The 17,275-nt window shown below is 33.9% G+C and overlaps 1 protein-coding gene across 2 annotated transcripts; it reads right to left on the bottom strand.

Moving 5' to 3' along the window:
- Positions 1-10,349: 10,349 nt before the first annotated feature.
- On the bottom strand, positions 10,350-16,983 carry LOC123884633. Of its 2 annotated transcripts, XM_045933775.1 has the most exons (8): positions 16,764-16,963; positions 14,071-15,134; positions 13,353-13,899; positions 13,161-13,246; positions 12,332-12,520; positions 11,979-12,200; positions 10,845-10,969; positions 10,350-10,745 (listed from the first exon to the last, which is right to left on the bottom strand). In XM_045933775.1, exons 1-8 carry the CDS (start codon positions 16,764-16,766, stop codon positions 10,672-10,674), a joined length of 2,310 nt encoding a protein of 769 aa, XP_045789731.1. In that variant the 5' UTR covers positions 16,767-16,963; the 3' UTR covers positions 10,350-10,671. The 2 variants fall into 2 exon arrangements, with proteins under 2 accessions (XP_045789731.1, XP_045789730.1); XM_045933774.1 differs by having other exon boundaries at positions 13,353-15,134; positions 16,764-16,983.
- Between the last annotated feature and the right edge of the window lie 292 nt (positions 16,984-17,275).

The following is a 17,275-nucleotide window of genomic DNA, read 5'->3' as shown; positions in this document are numbered from 1 at the left end:
CATACAATCCTTACTTCCAACGATTCAACAAACATACCAATCCTATTATGATATTTCTCAATTCCATTCTCGTCTACTTTAAAGCCTACTTCCCTTCATCGATTAATTAACACCAACGGTTCACTAATCTTCACATCTCTTATGAAAATTACTTCACACACTAGACTTAGAATTCCAAATTGTCCAACCAATTCAACACACTACCATATGCACGACTCATGTAAACTTTCTTACTCAAGCATCCGCTACAACATTCGGTCCACTTGGATGACAACTTACTTCAAATAATCATCCTCTCTAGAACCCTAATCACTTCCTCTTCCTCATATTCGACTCACACTAATCGAATAGGTACTTCAACTTGGTCCACAAAACACGCCTCCATACTTTTTGTGCAACACACGATTTCCAATCATTCCGAATACTCTTCATCTCACTTAACCAATCTCACTAACGCCCCACGACGAAACACTTGGTCCGACAACTTCTCTTCTAGTAGTTTCTCACAACTTGTTGCTCCCATCCATTCCACTTCGAACAACGTCACCACTTCCTGAATATTCCGCTTCAAGAACATCTCTACTCATCCAATCTTCTCACGTTCGAAACATCTCGGAGGGATGTAACCTTCTCCCCCACTAATCTCAAACTCACTCGTACTCTTCCACTAGAACTTCCGGTGCTCACACCTAACGGTTCTATCGTCTCTAAACATATTCTTCCTAAGAAGAAACTAGTATCGACATCGTTTACACGCATGTCGCATACAAGGGACAAAACCTAACCCACGATACCTAAACACTAACACAAATTCATGCAAGCATTCAAGTAACCTATACTTCCCTCACTTCTCAAAGTTAGGAAATCAAAACAACACAAGAAAAATGAACATTGCATAGCAATAATTCATACTCACATTCAATCAACTCAGAACAAGACGTCAACAAAATAAATTTCTTGTCTGGCTCCCTCGCTTAGCAAAAGCTAGCGAGCTCCCGGCGAGACAAGTCAAAAACATTCACAGGACTTAGCAAGACTTAGCGAGACTCAGCGAGGTTCATTCTTCGCCTAGCGAGCACATCCAAAAATCTGGGTGCTCTGCTACGGTTTTGAACTTACGCTCACTAAACTCTCGTTTTCTCGACTCACTAATCCACAAAATCCAAAACTTCAAGCATATAACATCATTATAAACTTGAAAGCACAATTAGAATCATGCATCAACAATCACGACATAGAATTATGAGGTCTTCATGTTTTTACTCATAAAACGCATAGCAATTCAAATGCCTAGTAATCATCTAGCACATGTTATAAACAAACATATAACAAACACATACCAGGACACATTAATATCCTACTCTTCTCACCATTTTGAAAATTAATTTTCACTCACCCAAAAGAAAATAACTCTATATTTTCATCAAAATCTTCAAGAAATAATATTAGTTTTTAAAATTATTTCAAATCATTACCACATGCAGTTTTATATCATGCCGGATCGTCACATGCAGTTTTATATCATGCCGGATCATCGCATGCAGTTTTATATCATGCCGGATCGTCAACAATTAGCAAATAAGCATCAATCAACCAAGTTTAAACTACACAAAGGTTAAACTTTAAGCATATACAACTATTATAAACATAGAAGTATAGCACTCACACCACTACTCAACAAAAGAATGGATCGATTAATCCAATTCACACCACTCATAGTTCCTAAACGAACAACATGAATGATTTCACAAAACAAACAACACAAAATTGTTTGACAAACACGACTGACACACAATACTCACTTGGTCTGACTGCACAGACCAGCTCTGATCGACACATAACCCACACAGTCCGAAGACAACGGGGCTCTGATACCAATTGTAACACCCAAACCCATTATTTATATATTTCTACCTTTAGTAAAATCTTTTTCAAAATACGCAAACGGAAAGTCACATTTAATTTATTGAATATAGGTTCGAGTATTACACTCCTCTATCAAAGTAATACTAATGTAATTAATTAGTAAAAATAGTGTTTATACAAATCTTTGAAATCAAATAATGTATTTATTGATTATACAAAACAACCTAGACAATAGACTTTATATACAATATAAAACCCTTTCCCGTGTCACAATCAGAGCGGAGCTTCACCGACGACTCAACATCGAATACCACAAAACCTGTAAATCTGGACCCCCAACGGTCCAGCACATAACACATAAAAGAGAGTTAGATAACATACTCAAAATATACAAGTGTAAGTAAAAGGTACTTAAACACTTCTTCATAAAACATGCATAATCATACATTATACATATACCTCACCATCATTCATGCATATTCATATATCATGCATATTACTTCATTTATCACATAATCAATCATCCACAATTATATACCAAACATATAGTTTTACGTCATCTCGGACAATACCAAAACATCAACAATTACATTGTTCAGATTATGGTCATGACGGACCCTGCGTTGTTCATTTTATAGTCATGACGGACTCTGCTACTCACATACGGATTAACAATCAACATTTACCAAGTATGTGTCAAACATCATTTATAATAAAATGCACACATAATCCCTAATGCAATCTAATGCTTCACATTCATGTTATGTCCTCTAGACACCTCTAATGCATGTGGTACCATCTTCTTTATTAGAGTATCTCACCTCTAATATCCTTCTTTATCGGATAAATATAATCCGATATCCTTCTTTATTGGAATATCCAATATCACATATATTCATGAATGCATGTATGTATTTCATGAATTCACTCACAATCAATAGCATTAAGCTCTTCATTTACTAATGTGGAACACTATCCAACATTACTTCTTTATTAAGATAACACTATACCTTAATATCCTTCTTTATTAGAATAACATACTCTAATATCCTTCTTTATTAAGTTGGTTAACACCTTAATATACTTCTTTGACATTTAAACAAACATCATCAATAATCATCTTCAAAAACAAGATACACATACATAATCCAATTGCATACATCATCACAAAAGCTTAAGATTAAGTCATATTCCTAACACATATTCATGATCATCACAATCATATTTATTCTCTAAGATTACTCAATTAATCTCATACAATATGTTCATTATTCATCAACAAGCAATCAATCATGGTTACAAACACTTAATTGCATGTTAGGATACCTTAAATCCATGTTACAAGTGCCTAATTGCACTTAAAACAACTATCAAAAAGTTGCTGTCACAGAGCTGTTCGCTGTAGCGAACAGGTAGCGAACACGTAGCGAACACGTAGCGAACACGTTCGCTGTAGCGAACAGGTAGCGAACAGACACAGAGCCAAAATCCAATTAGCGAGCAGGTAGCGAACAGGTAGCGAACACGTTCGCTGTAGCGAACAGGTAGCGAACCACACCAGAAGAACATCTGTTCTTGAGTTCCATAATACGATTTTCCACTCAAAATCACCCAAAAATCCCATTTTCATGTTATAAATCCCAAATGAGTTCACATACAAGTGCAACAAACATGTTTAAGTATAAAAGGACGGCTAGTTTTCCCGATCTACATCGTTATCATCGAAAAAGCAAGGATTTAACATTTATGAGTCTAAAAGCTCAAGAACACATATAATCACTCAAAACATACAAATTCTCATTATTTAACCCATGATTTCGCTCACACTACATGGTAGAAGTATATTGAACATGTTATTAACATTGGGTTTCATTTTCTCGAAGATTAATTCTCCCAAACCAAAACGAAAATGGGGTGGAGGAAGTTCGGGTGAGGAGAAATCGACATTCTCCCCTTCCTCGAGTCACCCACGAATATGAAATCTACTCTCTTACCTTAGATCGACGAACTCACGAAGATTGCTCCTCGAATCTCTCCTCTAAGCTCTTGCCCTAGCTCTCCTCTTCTCTTCCTTCTCTTTACTTCATGAACAAAAGAGAAAATAATGATATTTCTCTCCCATCCTTGGCCATATGGGCGCCCCCCACCATGAAGCAAGGCCCATTGGGCCTCAAGCCCAATAGCTTGGCCCAACTCGCGTTAACTCTCACTAACTCGCGCGTTAACTAAAACTCTCGATAAATAACATAAAGTTATTATCTTACTTAAAAACCACATCACCAAATAATTAAACACTTAAATAGTGAATAATAAATTTGGGTCGTTACACATTTTGGCACCTGTAACATGTGATTAGGGTATTCTAACATACAATTAGGTGTCTATAACCATGATTAATTGTATTGTGATGAATTGTTGATTATATTTGTGTAATATAATTGTTGTTGATGATTGTTGATGATGTTTGTTTAAATAAGTAAGAAGTATATTAAGGTGTTAATCAACTTAATAAAGACGAATATTACAGTATGTTATTCTAATAAAGAAGGATATCGAATTATGTTATTCGATAAAGACGTATATTAAGGTATAGTGTTATCTTAATAAAGACGAAATGTCAGATAGTGTTCCACATTATAAATGACGAGCAAAATGCTAATTGTGTGAGTGTGAATTCATGAATTACATACATGCATTCATGAATTGTTGATGTATATTGGATATTCCAATAAAGACGGATATCGGATTATATTTATCCGATAAAGACGAATATTAGAGGTGAGATACTCTAATAAAGACGATGGTACCACATGCATTAGATATGTCTAGGGGACATAGCATGAAGATTGTGGCATTAGATTGCATTAGGATATGTGTACATTATTTGATATTTGATATGTGACACATATGTTTGGAGTTTGTGATAATTGTCTATGTGTGTTAGACTTGATGTATGTGTTGATTGTCCGATGATTTTTAAATGTAATTGGCTTCAATATCTTGTGAATTATGATTGATATTTGGTTATAACCTTTCGTAGATTATAATTGAATGAGATTAATGATGTATGCTTATAAGTGAAGTGTGAGAACAATTAGGTTGTAACTCCTAATTAGACGTGATAAATGAAGAATATGCATGATATATGAATATGCATGAATGATGGTGATGTATATGTATAATGTATGATTATGCATGTTTTTATGAAGAAGTGTTTAAGTACCATTTACTTACACTTGTATATTTTGAGTATGTTGTCTAACCCTCTTTTATGTGTTATGTGCTGGACCGTTGGGGGTCCAGATTTACAGGTTTTGTGGTATTCGATGTCGAGTCGTCGGTGAAGCTCCGCTCTGATTGTGACACGGGAAAAAGGGTTTTATATTGTATATAAAGTCTATTGTCTAGGTTGTTTTGTATAATCAATAAATATATTATTTGATTCAAAGATTTGTATAAACAAGCATTTTTACTAATTAACTACATTAGTATTATTTTGATTGAAGAGTGTAATGCTCGAACCATGACTTTTATAATAATAAACTTTGATTTTCCGTCGCGTATTTTGAAAAAGATTTATCATGGTAGAATTTTAGTAAATAATGGGTTTGGGTGTTACAGGCTCTGATACCACTGAAGGAAAATCGTAGCAAAGCAGAGCTGTAAAACGCAGCGGAAATTAAAATTTTCCTTCGATGGATCCTTGCGGATGGACATGATCAGGGTTTCGGTTATTACCTTTGAAGAACAAATTCCTGGATTCTGAGTTGATCACAAGCACCGCACGATCGCAGCACCTCAAGCCAGTCCACACGAACAGTTTCCGTTCACCTCTTAGTGCTAGCTGCAAGACGACGGTAGAGGGAGATTTAGTGCGGTTAGGGATTTAGAGAATTTTAGGGTTTCTCCAAAATTCGGATTATGTGTGTAACCACAAGACTGAATTGCATAAGGCTCTATTTATAGAGCTTCTTATGTTGTCTTTAGGCCAAAGCGGTTTTTGGACTTCACAAGCCCAATAACCTACTGTTACTAATCGCACCCCACTAATAAGTCATACTTATTTCTCCCGTCATTAACTGTCCTTATGTGTGTGACCCTGTAGGTTCCTATGACGTTGGCAATAATATTGATCTCAATATTATAAACAGCGAGCGGTATCTAGCAACACATCACTGCTACCCAAGTCACAAGAATGTCACGTGATCTGAAAACCTTTCCGTGATAAATATCTTGTGTATAATTACTCTTTTACCCTTATGTCTATATTGAACACAAGGCATAGTATGTCACCCTTGCTAAGTTCAATATTGGGCCCATAGACATATCTCCTGTTATGTAGGAGGGGCAAATTCCATCTAGGTCACTCATGTCCCTCAGCATGATTCGTGGAATACCCATCAACCAACTTTATAGTCATCCTGTTACGGATAACGTTTGAATGACAACAAGGTAATACACTCCTACATCTAGGGTACATAGTGATTTCAGGTCGAAGGGTGGAATACACCACTTATGACTATGAGAATATCTTATGACATTTCATAACACACTATGTAGTATTCTCACGGTGGGTCAATCTGATACAAATGTTACCCTTAACATTTATGATCCGTGAGATGTGATCATCAGTCTACCAACATAATAGCCTCTATGCTTTAATGTTATCCCATTTCACTTTAAAGCTTGACTACGGATGCTTTAAGAATAGTGTTCTTATGTTTAATGGATTCTCACGATTAAGTCATACTTAACGTTCCACTTAACGAACTAACTATTCTAGGGACTTTATTATTTTAACACATAAACATAATAAAGAAGAGCCTTTATTTAATAAATGAATTATTCAATACAAGTATCATGCAATCATAAATAATTGGCCTCTAGGACTTACACCAACACAATAGAATGTATATAAGCAGTATTTTGTGTAAGAATCATAATTCAATTCAATAATATGAAGAATTATTCTTCAATTCTCTTTCTATTCTTAAATCATAACAATCAGTGTTTTCATTATGAACAAAACTAACTAGGCACAAGCTTTGCATGAACATTGTTGGCTTTGCATGAACTAAGCTGCTATTACAGACCTGTGATTCTGTGAAAATATTACAATATGATAATTAGAGCTGGGTATACGGACCAAGGTTCGCGGGCCAACCCGTTTAACCCGCAGCCCGCGCGGTCTTAAGACCATTTTTTTTTGGCCCGTTTATATTTTTGCCCGTGTGGGTTGGACCGTTAAAACCGCGGGTTATGCGGGTTAAATCCGCGGGTTCGCGGGTTAGCCCGTGGCCCGCATTCTTTTTTTATATATGTAATTAATTACAAAATTTACCATTTATAAATAATTTCGTCCATATCCAAATCCAACACTTTTAACAAAAAAAAAAAAAGTCTAAACCTAATTATAAAAAGCAATAACACACTCCTATTTTTACTCACGTGGACAACAACAACACAAAACATCATGATCCAATTCAAGTGTTACAATGGAGGCATCGAGCAGGAGTGACTATTTTCCTTCAGTTTTCATTTAGTTAATTATATACATTACTGTTTTGTTTTTGAATCGGTTGGTGGTATTAGATTTTTTGTTGTACTTTTAATATTGGTTTGGACTATTAAATTTCTTTTTTATATTTTGAACAAGTTAAAGTTCTTATTCAATATCATCTGGGTTTATTTTATGGATTTGAAGTATGTGTGGAGAAATAATTACGATAAAAACGAGTTGAATTTGATTTTAGTTGCATTATTTTCAAAGAGAAGATAAATAAACTCAATGATATATCACAAACTTTATTTATTTTTATTTGTTAGTTCAAGTTATATCATAAAATTATTAATAATATAGTTTTTTTTTAGCTTTTATTATATCAATATTTTACTAATTTTGTTTATTATTTTGAAAAAAGTTTTTTTTTGTAATAGTCCGCGGGTTAACCCTTTAACCCGCGGGCTTACGCGGACCGAACTCGGACTTAATTTTAAAACTCGTTTATATTTGATGACGGGCTTGTTCGCCCCGTTTAATATGCGGGCTTATGCGGGGCGGGTTAAACGGGGCGGGCTAGCCCGCATACCCAGCTCTAATGATAATTTGTGCTGCAGATCAATTATTTGAATATTTAACATTTATTTTTTTATGACATGAAAAGTAGTATGCAACTGCAGCAGTGAACAACAATTCTATCATTTTATTACCATTAAGACTTAAACAATTCCTGCAATCATTGATTCTTACTCTTCTAATATAAGAGTTCAACTACTACTCATGAGAATCGCTATGAAATTTTCTACTTAAGTAGCATGATTCCAGTATTAATCTTAAATTATACTTATACTAAAAGATTCATAACCTAATTTAGGGAACTCACCTTGTTAATTTTGATCACCAAACAAGAAATTGATGGAAATAGTGAGAATTTTTAAACTTCTTTTCTATTTTTTCTAAACCTCCTTAATCCTGCTTCTTGTCTTTATAGTTTATTCCACTCAAATTTCAGTCTCCTTCTAATCCTTGTTTGGAATATTCGTCAACTTGTAGAGTTTAATTGGGATGTGGTTTTTCGTCATGTTTACAGGAATGCGCGAATCAATTTGTTGATACATTAGCAAACCTCGGTTGTTCTGTGGAATTGAGTTTTATGATTTTTGAGAATTGTCCTCAATTTAGTTCTCTTTTGTTGGTAGATATATTCAGGATCATGATTCTCCCGACCCCCGCCTTTCTTTTCTACCCCTAAATTTCCGATTTTGCCCATGGGGTACTTCGGTTTGTACGAACCGAATTTTTTTGTCATGCTCAAAAAAATCGGTTAATAAAAACCGAAATTGTGTTCCAAATTTTTTTCCAAATTTCCTGCATAAATTCAGCATCAGACCCTCAACTTCCACAATTTATTTGAAATACTAAACGATATCTTATTTGAGTAAACGATCACTCGTTGGAAAGTTTAGGGTGTCAAGATTACAAATATAATTTTTGTTTTGAGGCTATCCAATTGGTTCAGTTTAACCAAATAATGGGTACTGGTACAGAAACAGATCAGAAACTTTTCTCAAACTTGTAGATAGATTTTCTCATACTATACTTAATGAAATTTAACAATTCCGGTGTCAACCCTGTAGTAAATTTTGTCTTCTTTACACTGGATTAAAAATCATTAGCATACGACTTATATTCAGAGAGATATGCTAAATTTACCACATGTAGGTCTACACAAATTTTCACATAAATATTTCTTCTTTTCTTAACATTTATGTTATTTTGGTTTATATAAATCGAATTTTTTTTCCATGTTTAAAAATTTCGGTTTGTATAAACCGAAATAAGTTGGCCAAATTTTTTCAAACTGCAAGGGGCAAAATGAGATTTTTGGGGATATAAAAGAAAGGCGGGGGGTCGGGAGAGAAAACATCCAGGATCATTATTCCTCGTGTAGTTTGTTTTCCCTTTGGGCTTCAGCCCTCTATGTAATAAAAAAAAACTTTTGCCACCCTATCCATTTTCTTGCGCACCTTACAAATTTACCAAAATACCCTCGTCCGCTACTTAGGTAACGAACACCCCCAAAAACATCATATCTTTATAACGTCCACTATTTAAGTAGCTGGCGACATTTACAAAAACTTCTCATTTTTATAAAGTGAACTACTTAAGTAGCGAAAGAGTAAAATGGGAAAGACATAGGGCTTGTGAGAAATTGATAGGTTGGTAAAAAAAATCTCAAAAAAAGTAGTAAAGTGTAAACCCTTAAAAAATTTCCAAAGGATGTATTTAATTTTGATATACTGTCACTATAAACAAAAATTTACAATGTCTACAAATCTCAATCAGTCCAGTCCCAGATTAAAATTTGAAAAGTAAAATTTGATCTCCCTCCCAAGTTCTCTGAATTTAGTTCAGTTCCCAAATTTTAAAAACCTAACAATGAAGAGTTCAATTCAAGAATGTATAGTTTATTTTAGTTGAACACTCAAATTCGCCTTTCTACTAAAGTTAATGGTTGATAAGGTTTACCTGCGGTGTTTAAACCATTTTCAATTCATGTAAAAATAAAAGTTATATAAATATTAATAAAAATTCACCTCAGCTAAACCCTTATATATGAGTAAATTACATCTAAACTAATTTAATCAAACATAATATTTCAGTCATGTGATTTATGCAGTTTAGACATAATATCTGAATCATGTGATTTTATGCAATTTTTCGAAATAGAACTTATTTGAGTCACGTGATTTATGCAGTTTGGACATAATATCTAAAAATTGCCTAAACCGACTCAATTTATAAACACAAGATAATTACTAATTAGAATATAAGATAATTAAGCTTATGTTTTGTACATTATTTTTTTTTTTTAAGCAAATGATGCGCATATGAGAAATCCTCACCAACACCCTAAATAAATTAAATAAAATAAAATACAAAATACTCGAGTGACAAAACCTAACCCAGTCAAACCACATAATCAACCAAAAAGGGTATACAAACAGTTCAAATACAACAAAAGTGGTTTGATAAAAGTCAATGCAAACATTCACACACACTATATGCACTATCCCACGAACCAGATTGCCAAAAAGAGTGTTGTTTGAGCTTTCACATCCCAGACAATGAAAATCAAAGTTGTATAGAATTGACAAATTAGTGAGATAGAACACTAACATCTCTAATAATAAGTTAAATTGTAGTTAGGAAAGCATACATACATAAACTATGGTTAGATGCACATTAGTCCTTAAACCTAGTCCAAGAAACTATTGCATGGTTAAGAGACTAGCTACATTTCCTTAATCAGCCTCACATGTTGTGGATGGAATTGCTTTCTTAAAAACTCCCCATAAGTAATACTTTGATTGAAACCCTGCAAAATGAGTAACTCAAAAATTTAGACACAATTAGCAAACAAATAAAGTTTAAATGAAGAAGTAGCATATTTGTAATGTAATATAATGTAACTCACTCTTGTATTGACTTGGGAGCATTGTAGAAGGAAAAATTAAAAGCTCAGCATTTTCAACCCTAGCTCTTATGGAAAGGTCATTCGAAATCATTTCATCAACTAGCTGGTCAAAATATCTCTCAACTCTGTAAAACGACAATAATACTAGTTTAAATATGAGAGCATGGAGAATAGAGTTTAATGGAGATGCACCGACAATGTAAAATAGTTTTACACGATTGTCCAATAAAAAACCATCAAGTTGCCATATCATATAAAGGAAGTGGGCTGATGTGGCAGAAAACATGGTTGTCATTGGTTAACGGTATAAAATTATATTACACTGTCAATGCATATTCCTTTTTCTTATTTTTGAAAATATTTATAAAAAACAAACATAACATTCAAAATAGTGGACATAATTGTCAGTGTATCTCAATTTTACACCGACATCAATTAATTTCAAAATACAATTACAAAACTAGTTCTTAATACAAATAGTTAATTTTTATTAGATGTTAGTCATAGAACTAATTCGCATCGACGGTGCGTATTCTTTAAATCTATAAAAATATTGTTTTTGATGTCTTAATACTAATACTTGAAAACAGAAAACAAAATTAAAATAAATGTAACATTTCTACAATTAGTAGTTGAGAGTGTAAAAAAAAAAGTGCCCCAAAGATTGTTTGCCCACTTTTGTCAATTGTGGATAGCAGAAATTAGCGGTTTGATAAAATTTCACTTCCCAGAAGTGTTGTAGTGTTACTATACTACTATAGCAGTTTTGTACTCCCTCCGTCCCAAAACTTTAGTCCTTTTAAAGTTTTGCACGGAGATTAAGAAATGATAAATATTGATAAGTCATTTTTACTCTTACTTTATTAAGAAAGAGAAAATATATTTAATTAATGTTTTAACTTTAGTAAGGGTACAAATGGTAAATTATCATTAATTGTGCATTGATTTCTTAAAAGGACTAAAGATTTGGGACAAAACTAAAAAGCTAAAAGGACCAAAGATTTGGGACAGAGGGAGTACTAAATAGCGTGTAGCAAAACAATAGTGATTTTTTCAAATTCCGTTAGCTATAACCGATGTTTAACAACATTGGTGTTCAAATCACGCATGTTCTTAGTTTATGCAAAATGTTACCTTTCATTCTGAGGAAAGAAATAAAGGCCAATGCTCAGATTATTTGTTCCAAATTTTCTGAAACTCTCTGGCCATGCAACTGATCTTTGAATCATGTCTGCATAAAGCACATTAGGGAGATGTCTTGTCGACTTGAGAACTTTAGGGCATGCTAAAGTGGACAAATGGCACATTAGTCTAGCAATGTTATCATAACTTTTGTTCAAAATCTGCAAACTTCCACTATTATCCACAAAATTCAACGTTAGCAACTACAGAAAAAATACATTAAGGGTCCGTTTGATTAGCAAATCAAATGGACCATAAGTCCAATAGAAGGTAACATAGATAACAATAAAAAGCAAATTTCTTACCTCCAGATTGCATCAGCAATAGGCTGTGGATCAACAACAGTAAAACACTCCTTGTTGGAATCAACTTCACCTTTTTCTGAATCTTTAGTCTCACTATCAGAATAATCTGTGGCTGTTACCTCTGCTTCACAATCCTCACAAGACCAAATAACCTCATCTGTAAAAATCACAGGCCCATCTAAACAATACCTGAAATTGCGAAGTGAAGTGTATAAGTCCAAAAGGTATTTAAGAATTTGAAACTACAACTTTATAAAATGCAAACTTCATTTTTGTGATAAAACAAAATAGCATGCTAATATCAGTATGCTTCCAACGAAGAAATGAAAGTTCACGGTATTATACAAGTGAGTCGTTTGCCAACTCAAAAGAAGAGAATGGTGGTAATCACACTGTAATTTGAATCATAGGTAAACAATATCTTACAATACAACTCATCTGTATTAATAATACCATGTTTTAGATACATATTAAATCACGTTTTAGATACATATTATGGTTATCTCTTTCTTTAGAATTCACATTCAAAACAAATGGAAATTTAGAAGCATGCCATGTAGCAATAAAAATATATGCATATGCTACTTGAGTATGATGGTGAAAACCTGCTAAAATCCCAACTTAACATGCATCCTTACTAAAATTTCAAACCTTATTTCTGCTTTATCTAACAAATTAGGAAGGAAAAAAATAGTCTGGAAAAATTTATGTCAAAAAAAAAAAAAACAGAAACGGCTGCATCTTGCATGTTCAGCAAAGTATAATGATTAATATTTACTACAAGTACAGGCAATGCAAGATAGTAGATGAAAAGAGTCAGTAACAAGACCTATGCAGTGCACAATCTTCACATTTTTTACAATATACCAATGCCTCTAGAAAGCCTTCATGGCCACACGTAAGACAAACGGAGACCTGCAACAAGTAGGGTAAAGTTTTACTTCAATGATTCATAAAAATTGTATGTTTCCACAAAAGTTTTATTTGATACTTCCATTGCAAATCAGAAAATGATAAATACCTGAGGCATCATGGTTATCCCTGACTCATTAGAGAGAACATCTGTATCCACTTCATCTTGAGAGCTTCCGTCTGCAGTTTCAGTCTCAACACTAGACTCCGAATGAGCATCAATCTCCATTACGACAGATGGTAGCAGTTCAATATCTGTTTCATCATTAGGGTGTTGGCTCTCATAATATGCTCCAGCTTCTTCTTGAGGTTCAATTTCAGTATGTAGACCATGCTCAATTAGGGGTTCAAAACTTGAACCAACTGCATCTGATGGTGCAGATGAGAGTGGTTCTATAACTATATCATTTGCAGCAGAATTGGAATTGACAACTTCTATTTGGGTGTTCGAGCCAGCAGAGTAGTGAAACTCCATTGAGATTGATTGTCGCTCATCATTTGAATCCACACCATAATTAAGAACCTCGTGATGCTCTTTGGCTTCTGTTACTTTTCTCTGTGAATCAATATGATTTTTGGGTTCAAAAGTTGATCCCTCTGCTTCTGCTGGTGTGAATACCTGAGCATTGACCACTGGTTTTGATGATTTCACGGGACTCGTATCACCACTGTTTGCCAGCTTTTGTTGTGCCAAGTACCTCTTATCACCATAGTCTTCTGACTTTTGATGTGCAAAGTACCTCTTCTCATCAGCATAGTGTTCCTGTGTTCGATGTGGTAAGCGCCTATTATCAGCATAGTCTTTCGACTTTTGATGTAGTAAGTGCCTCTTATCACCACTGTTTTCCAGCTTTTGTTGTGCCAAGTACCTCTTATCACCATAGTCTTCTGACTTTTGATGTGCAAAGTACCTCTTCTTATCAGCATAGTGTTCCTGTGTTCGATGTGGTAAGCGCCTATTATCAGCATAGTCTTTCGACATTTGATGTAGTAAGTGCCTCTTATCACCACTGTTTTCCAGCTTTTGTTGTGCCAAGTACCTCTTATCACCATAGTCTTCTGACTTTTGATGTGCAAAGTACCTCTTCTTGCCAGCATGGCGTTTCTCTGTTTGATGTGGAAAGTACCTTTTCTTACCAGCACGGTGTTCCTCCATCTGAGGTGAAAAGTAGCTCTTCTTATTAGCACAGTGTTCCTCTGTTCGATGTGAAAAGTATTGCTTCTTATCAGCATAGTGTTCCTCCGTTTGAGGTGAAAAGTACCTCTTCTTATCAGCATAGTGTTCCTCCAATTGAGGTGAAAAATACCTCTTCTTATCAACATAGTGTTCCTCCAATTGAGGTGAAAAGTACCTCTTCTTATCAGCATAGTGTTCCTTCGTTTGAGGTGAAAAGTACCTCTTTTTATCAGCATAGTGTTCATCCGTTTGATGTGCAAAGTACCTCTTCGTATCAGCATAGTGTTCCTCCGTTTGATGTGAAAAGTAGCTCTTATTATCACCATAGTGTTCCAGCGTTTGTTGTGGCAAGTGCATCTTATCAGCATAATGATCTGCCCTTTGATCGGAATAGTGTGCCGGTGTTCGATGTGTTAAGTGTCTGTCATCAACATAGTGTTCCGGCATTTCATGTGATAAGTACCTATCATAAGCATAGTGTGCCAGCGTTTCATGTGATAAGTACCTATCATCAGCATAGTGTGCTGGCGTTTCATGTGATAAATACCTATCATCAGCGTAGTGTGCCGGTGTTTCATGTGATAAGTATCTATCATCAGCATAGTGGTAACCATGAGGAATTTCGTAATTGTAGTAAACTTCTTCATGATTGAAATCATCGAATGGCATATTATCATTCCAACCACCTCTATAATTATTTTGAAATTTTCGACTCTGCAAATTATTTAACACGAAGCAGTGTTAAATATAAAACCAATCATATCTTTCACCTAACAACTTAAGCTTTTGAAACAATTGATTCATAACACAGTGCATAGATTGATAGTGTGGCAACATTCAGAAACCACTACCTAACTTTATCATTTGCAATAAGGTTCAAACACTATACCATTTGAATAATTCTACCATTCAGAAACAAACTAAAACACTTAAACAACATTGAACTTAATTTCCAAACTAGTCACAGTTTTGAAAAGTATAAAAATGCAGGAATATTATCATTCCGATCACAAGTACCAACAAAAAATCTAACATTTCGACATTTACTACAAGCGTCTTCATTTCCATATTATGATAGTTATTTATGATATTGTCATTTTTTATAAAGTAACTCGACAATGGTGTCGGATACGTATCAGACACGTATCAGTGTCGGGCACTGATACTTTGACAATTTTGGAGTATTGGGGATTCAGATCATCTAACTACTATAAAAACAAATTCAACTCAACAAAAAAGAAAATAAAAAACTAACCATGGTGTCGGATTGAAGGATTTAACCAATAAAAGATGAGAATATCAAAGACGAGGAGAAGGAACTTTCACTACTTAGAAACCCTTTCCAAACCAATGTACTTAGTTTTGAATAACAGATTCAAAAATAATCTCAAAACCAAACAAGAAACTTTCACTACTTAGAAACCCTTTCCGAACCACCAAATTCAATATCTAATGAGTTTTATAGATTACACAAAAACAACCAAGTAAATACCTAACTTTACAGCTACATCTTAATCAATGTCCTTAATCTTGAATAACAACATAATCAAAACAAACAAACAAAATATTCTAAACCAAAAGAAGGAACTTTAACCACTTAAACCTCTTTTCAAAAACCTCTAAGGCCTTAACCATTCATGCATTATTTACCCTAACTCGAAAGAATTCACATTTAAGCTTTTTCCCAAAACCCCAATTAAAATTCACTCAAAACAAAAAGGTTAATAGAAAATAGACAAAAAGAAAAAGAATTTTAAAATTCCTCATATTACTCTATTGTTTTACTATCTTTAACATCAAGAGAAACTACATTCTGTAAACTCCTTAGACTTGACTCTTGAATAACAACAAAATAAACAAAACCCACGTGGGTTGGCCAGGTGGTGAAGGCTTAAAACTGTGATCCACTAAAGGTCTCAGGTTTGAATCATGAGTTGTTTGATCAGTCCATACGGAGCAAATCTCTGAATCTTAAAAACAAAAAAACAGAAAATATCACTAAACCAAACAAGAAACTTTTTAAACAACCTTTCCAAACACCTTAATCATTCATGCATTGTTAACCCTAATTCAGAAGGAATACATTCATATTCAAACTTTTCCCAAAACCCCAAAATATTTTATTTTTTCAAAAAACATATTTTTTACCGTAAAAACACTCAAAACAAAAAAGTCCAAACAAAATAGAAAAAAAATATATCCTTAAATTCCTCCCAAAAAAAAAACAGAAACTACGATGTACCCATTCACTTTGACATGAATAAACCGTAACTGAAACTCAAATCTACGAAAAAGAAAAGAAGAAAGAAAAAACAACAATTGTAACAAAAGACAAAAACTAACCATTGTGTCGGATTGAACGATAAAGAACGAGGAGAAGATTGTGGTATATATTGCTCTGAACCCGCGAAGAATTTTTGAGACTGTTGAATGAAAGAGTAGAGTGGGGCGTGAAAACAGAGTGACAATAATATTCCACCAGTTTAATCAAAACGGGGGCCGTAAAAACGGGGTATTATTTTTTCAAAAAAACAAAAATTATATTTTTTGCACCAGTTTAATCATTTCGGGGGCCGGTTTATAGGGTTAAATAAAAAAAACAGAGTGAATCGTGTACCAATAAAAAAAAAAAAAAAACAGACTGACATTAAATCTCATCCACTCATTTCATTTAACTAGTATCCGGACTCGTGCCAAGCACTGATTAAAAAGTGAGTATAAAAATTAACATTGTAATATTTCAAATTTCATAATTATCTAACACAAAAAATTATAAATTACACTAATATGTTAAATAAGTTACACCGAATTTTTTTGTCTATAAAAATCTATGTAACAGATTTTGCTACTTCAAA

The sequence above is a fragment of the Trifolium pratense genome, linkage group LG5, assembly GCF_020283565.1.
Source record: "Trifolium pratense cultivar HEN17-A07 linkage group LG5, ARS_RC_1.1, whole genome shotgun sequence".
Lineage (NCBI taxonomy): Eukaryota > Viridiplantae > Streptophyta > Magnoliopsida > Fabales > Fabaceae > Trifolium > Trifolium pratense.
The sequence above is the reverse complement of the archived record's forward strand: the minus strand, read 5'-3'. Positions and strand labels throughout refer to the sequence as shown.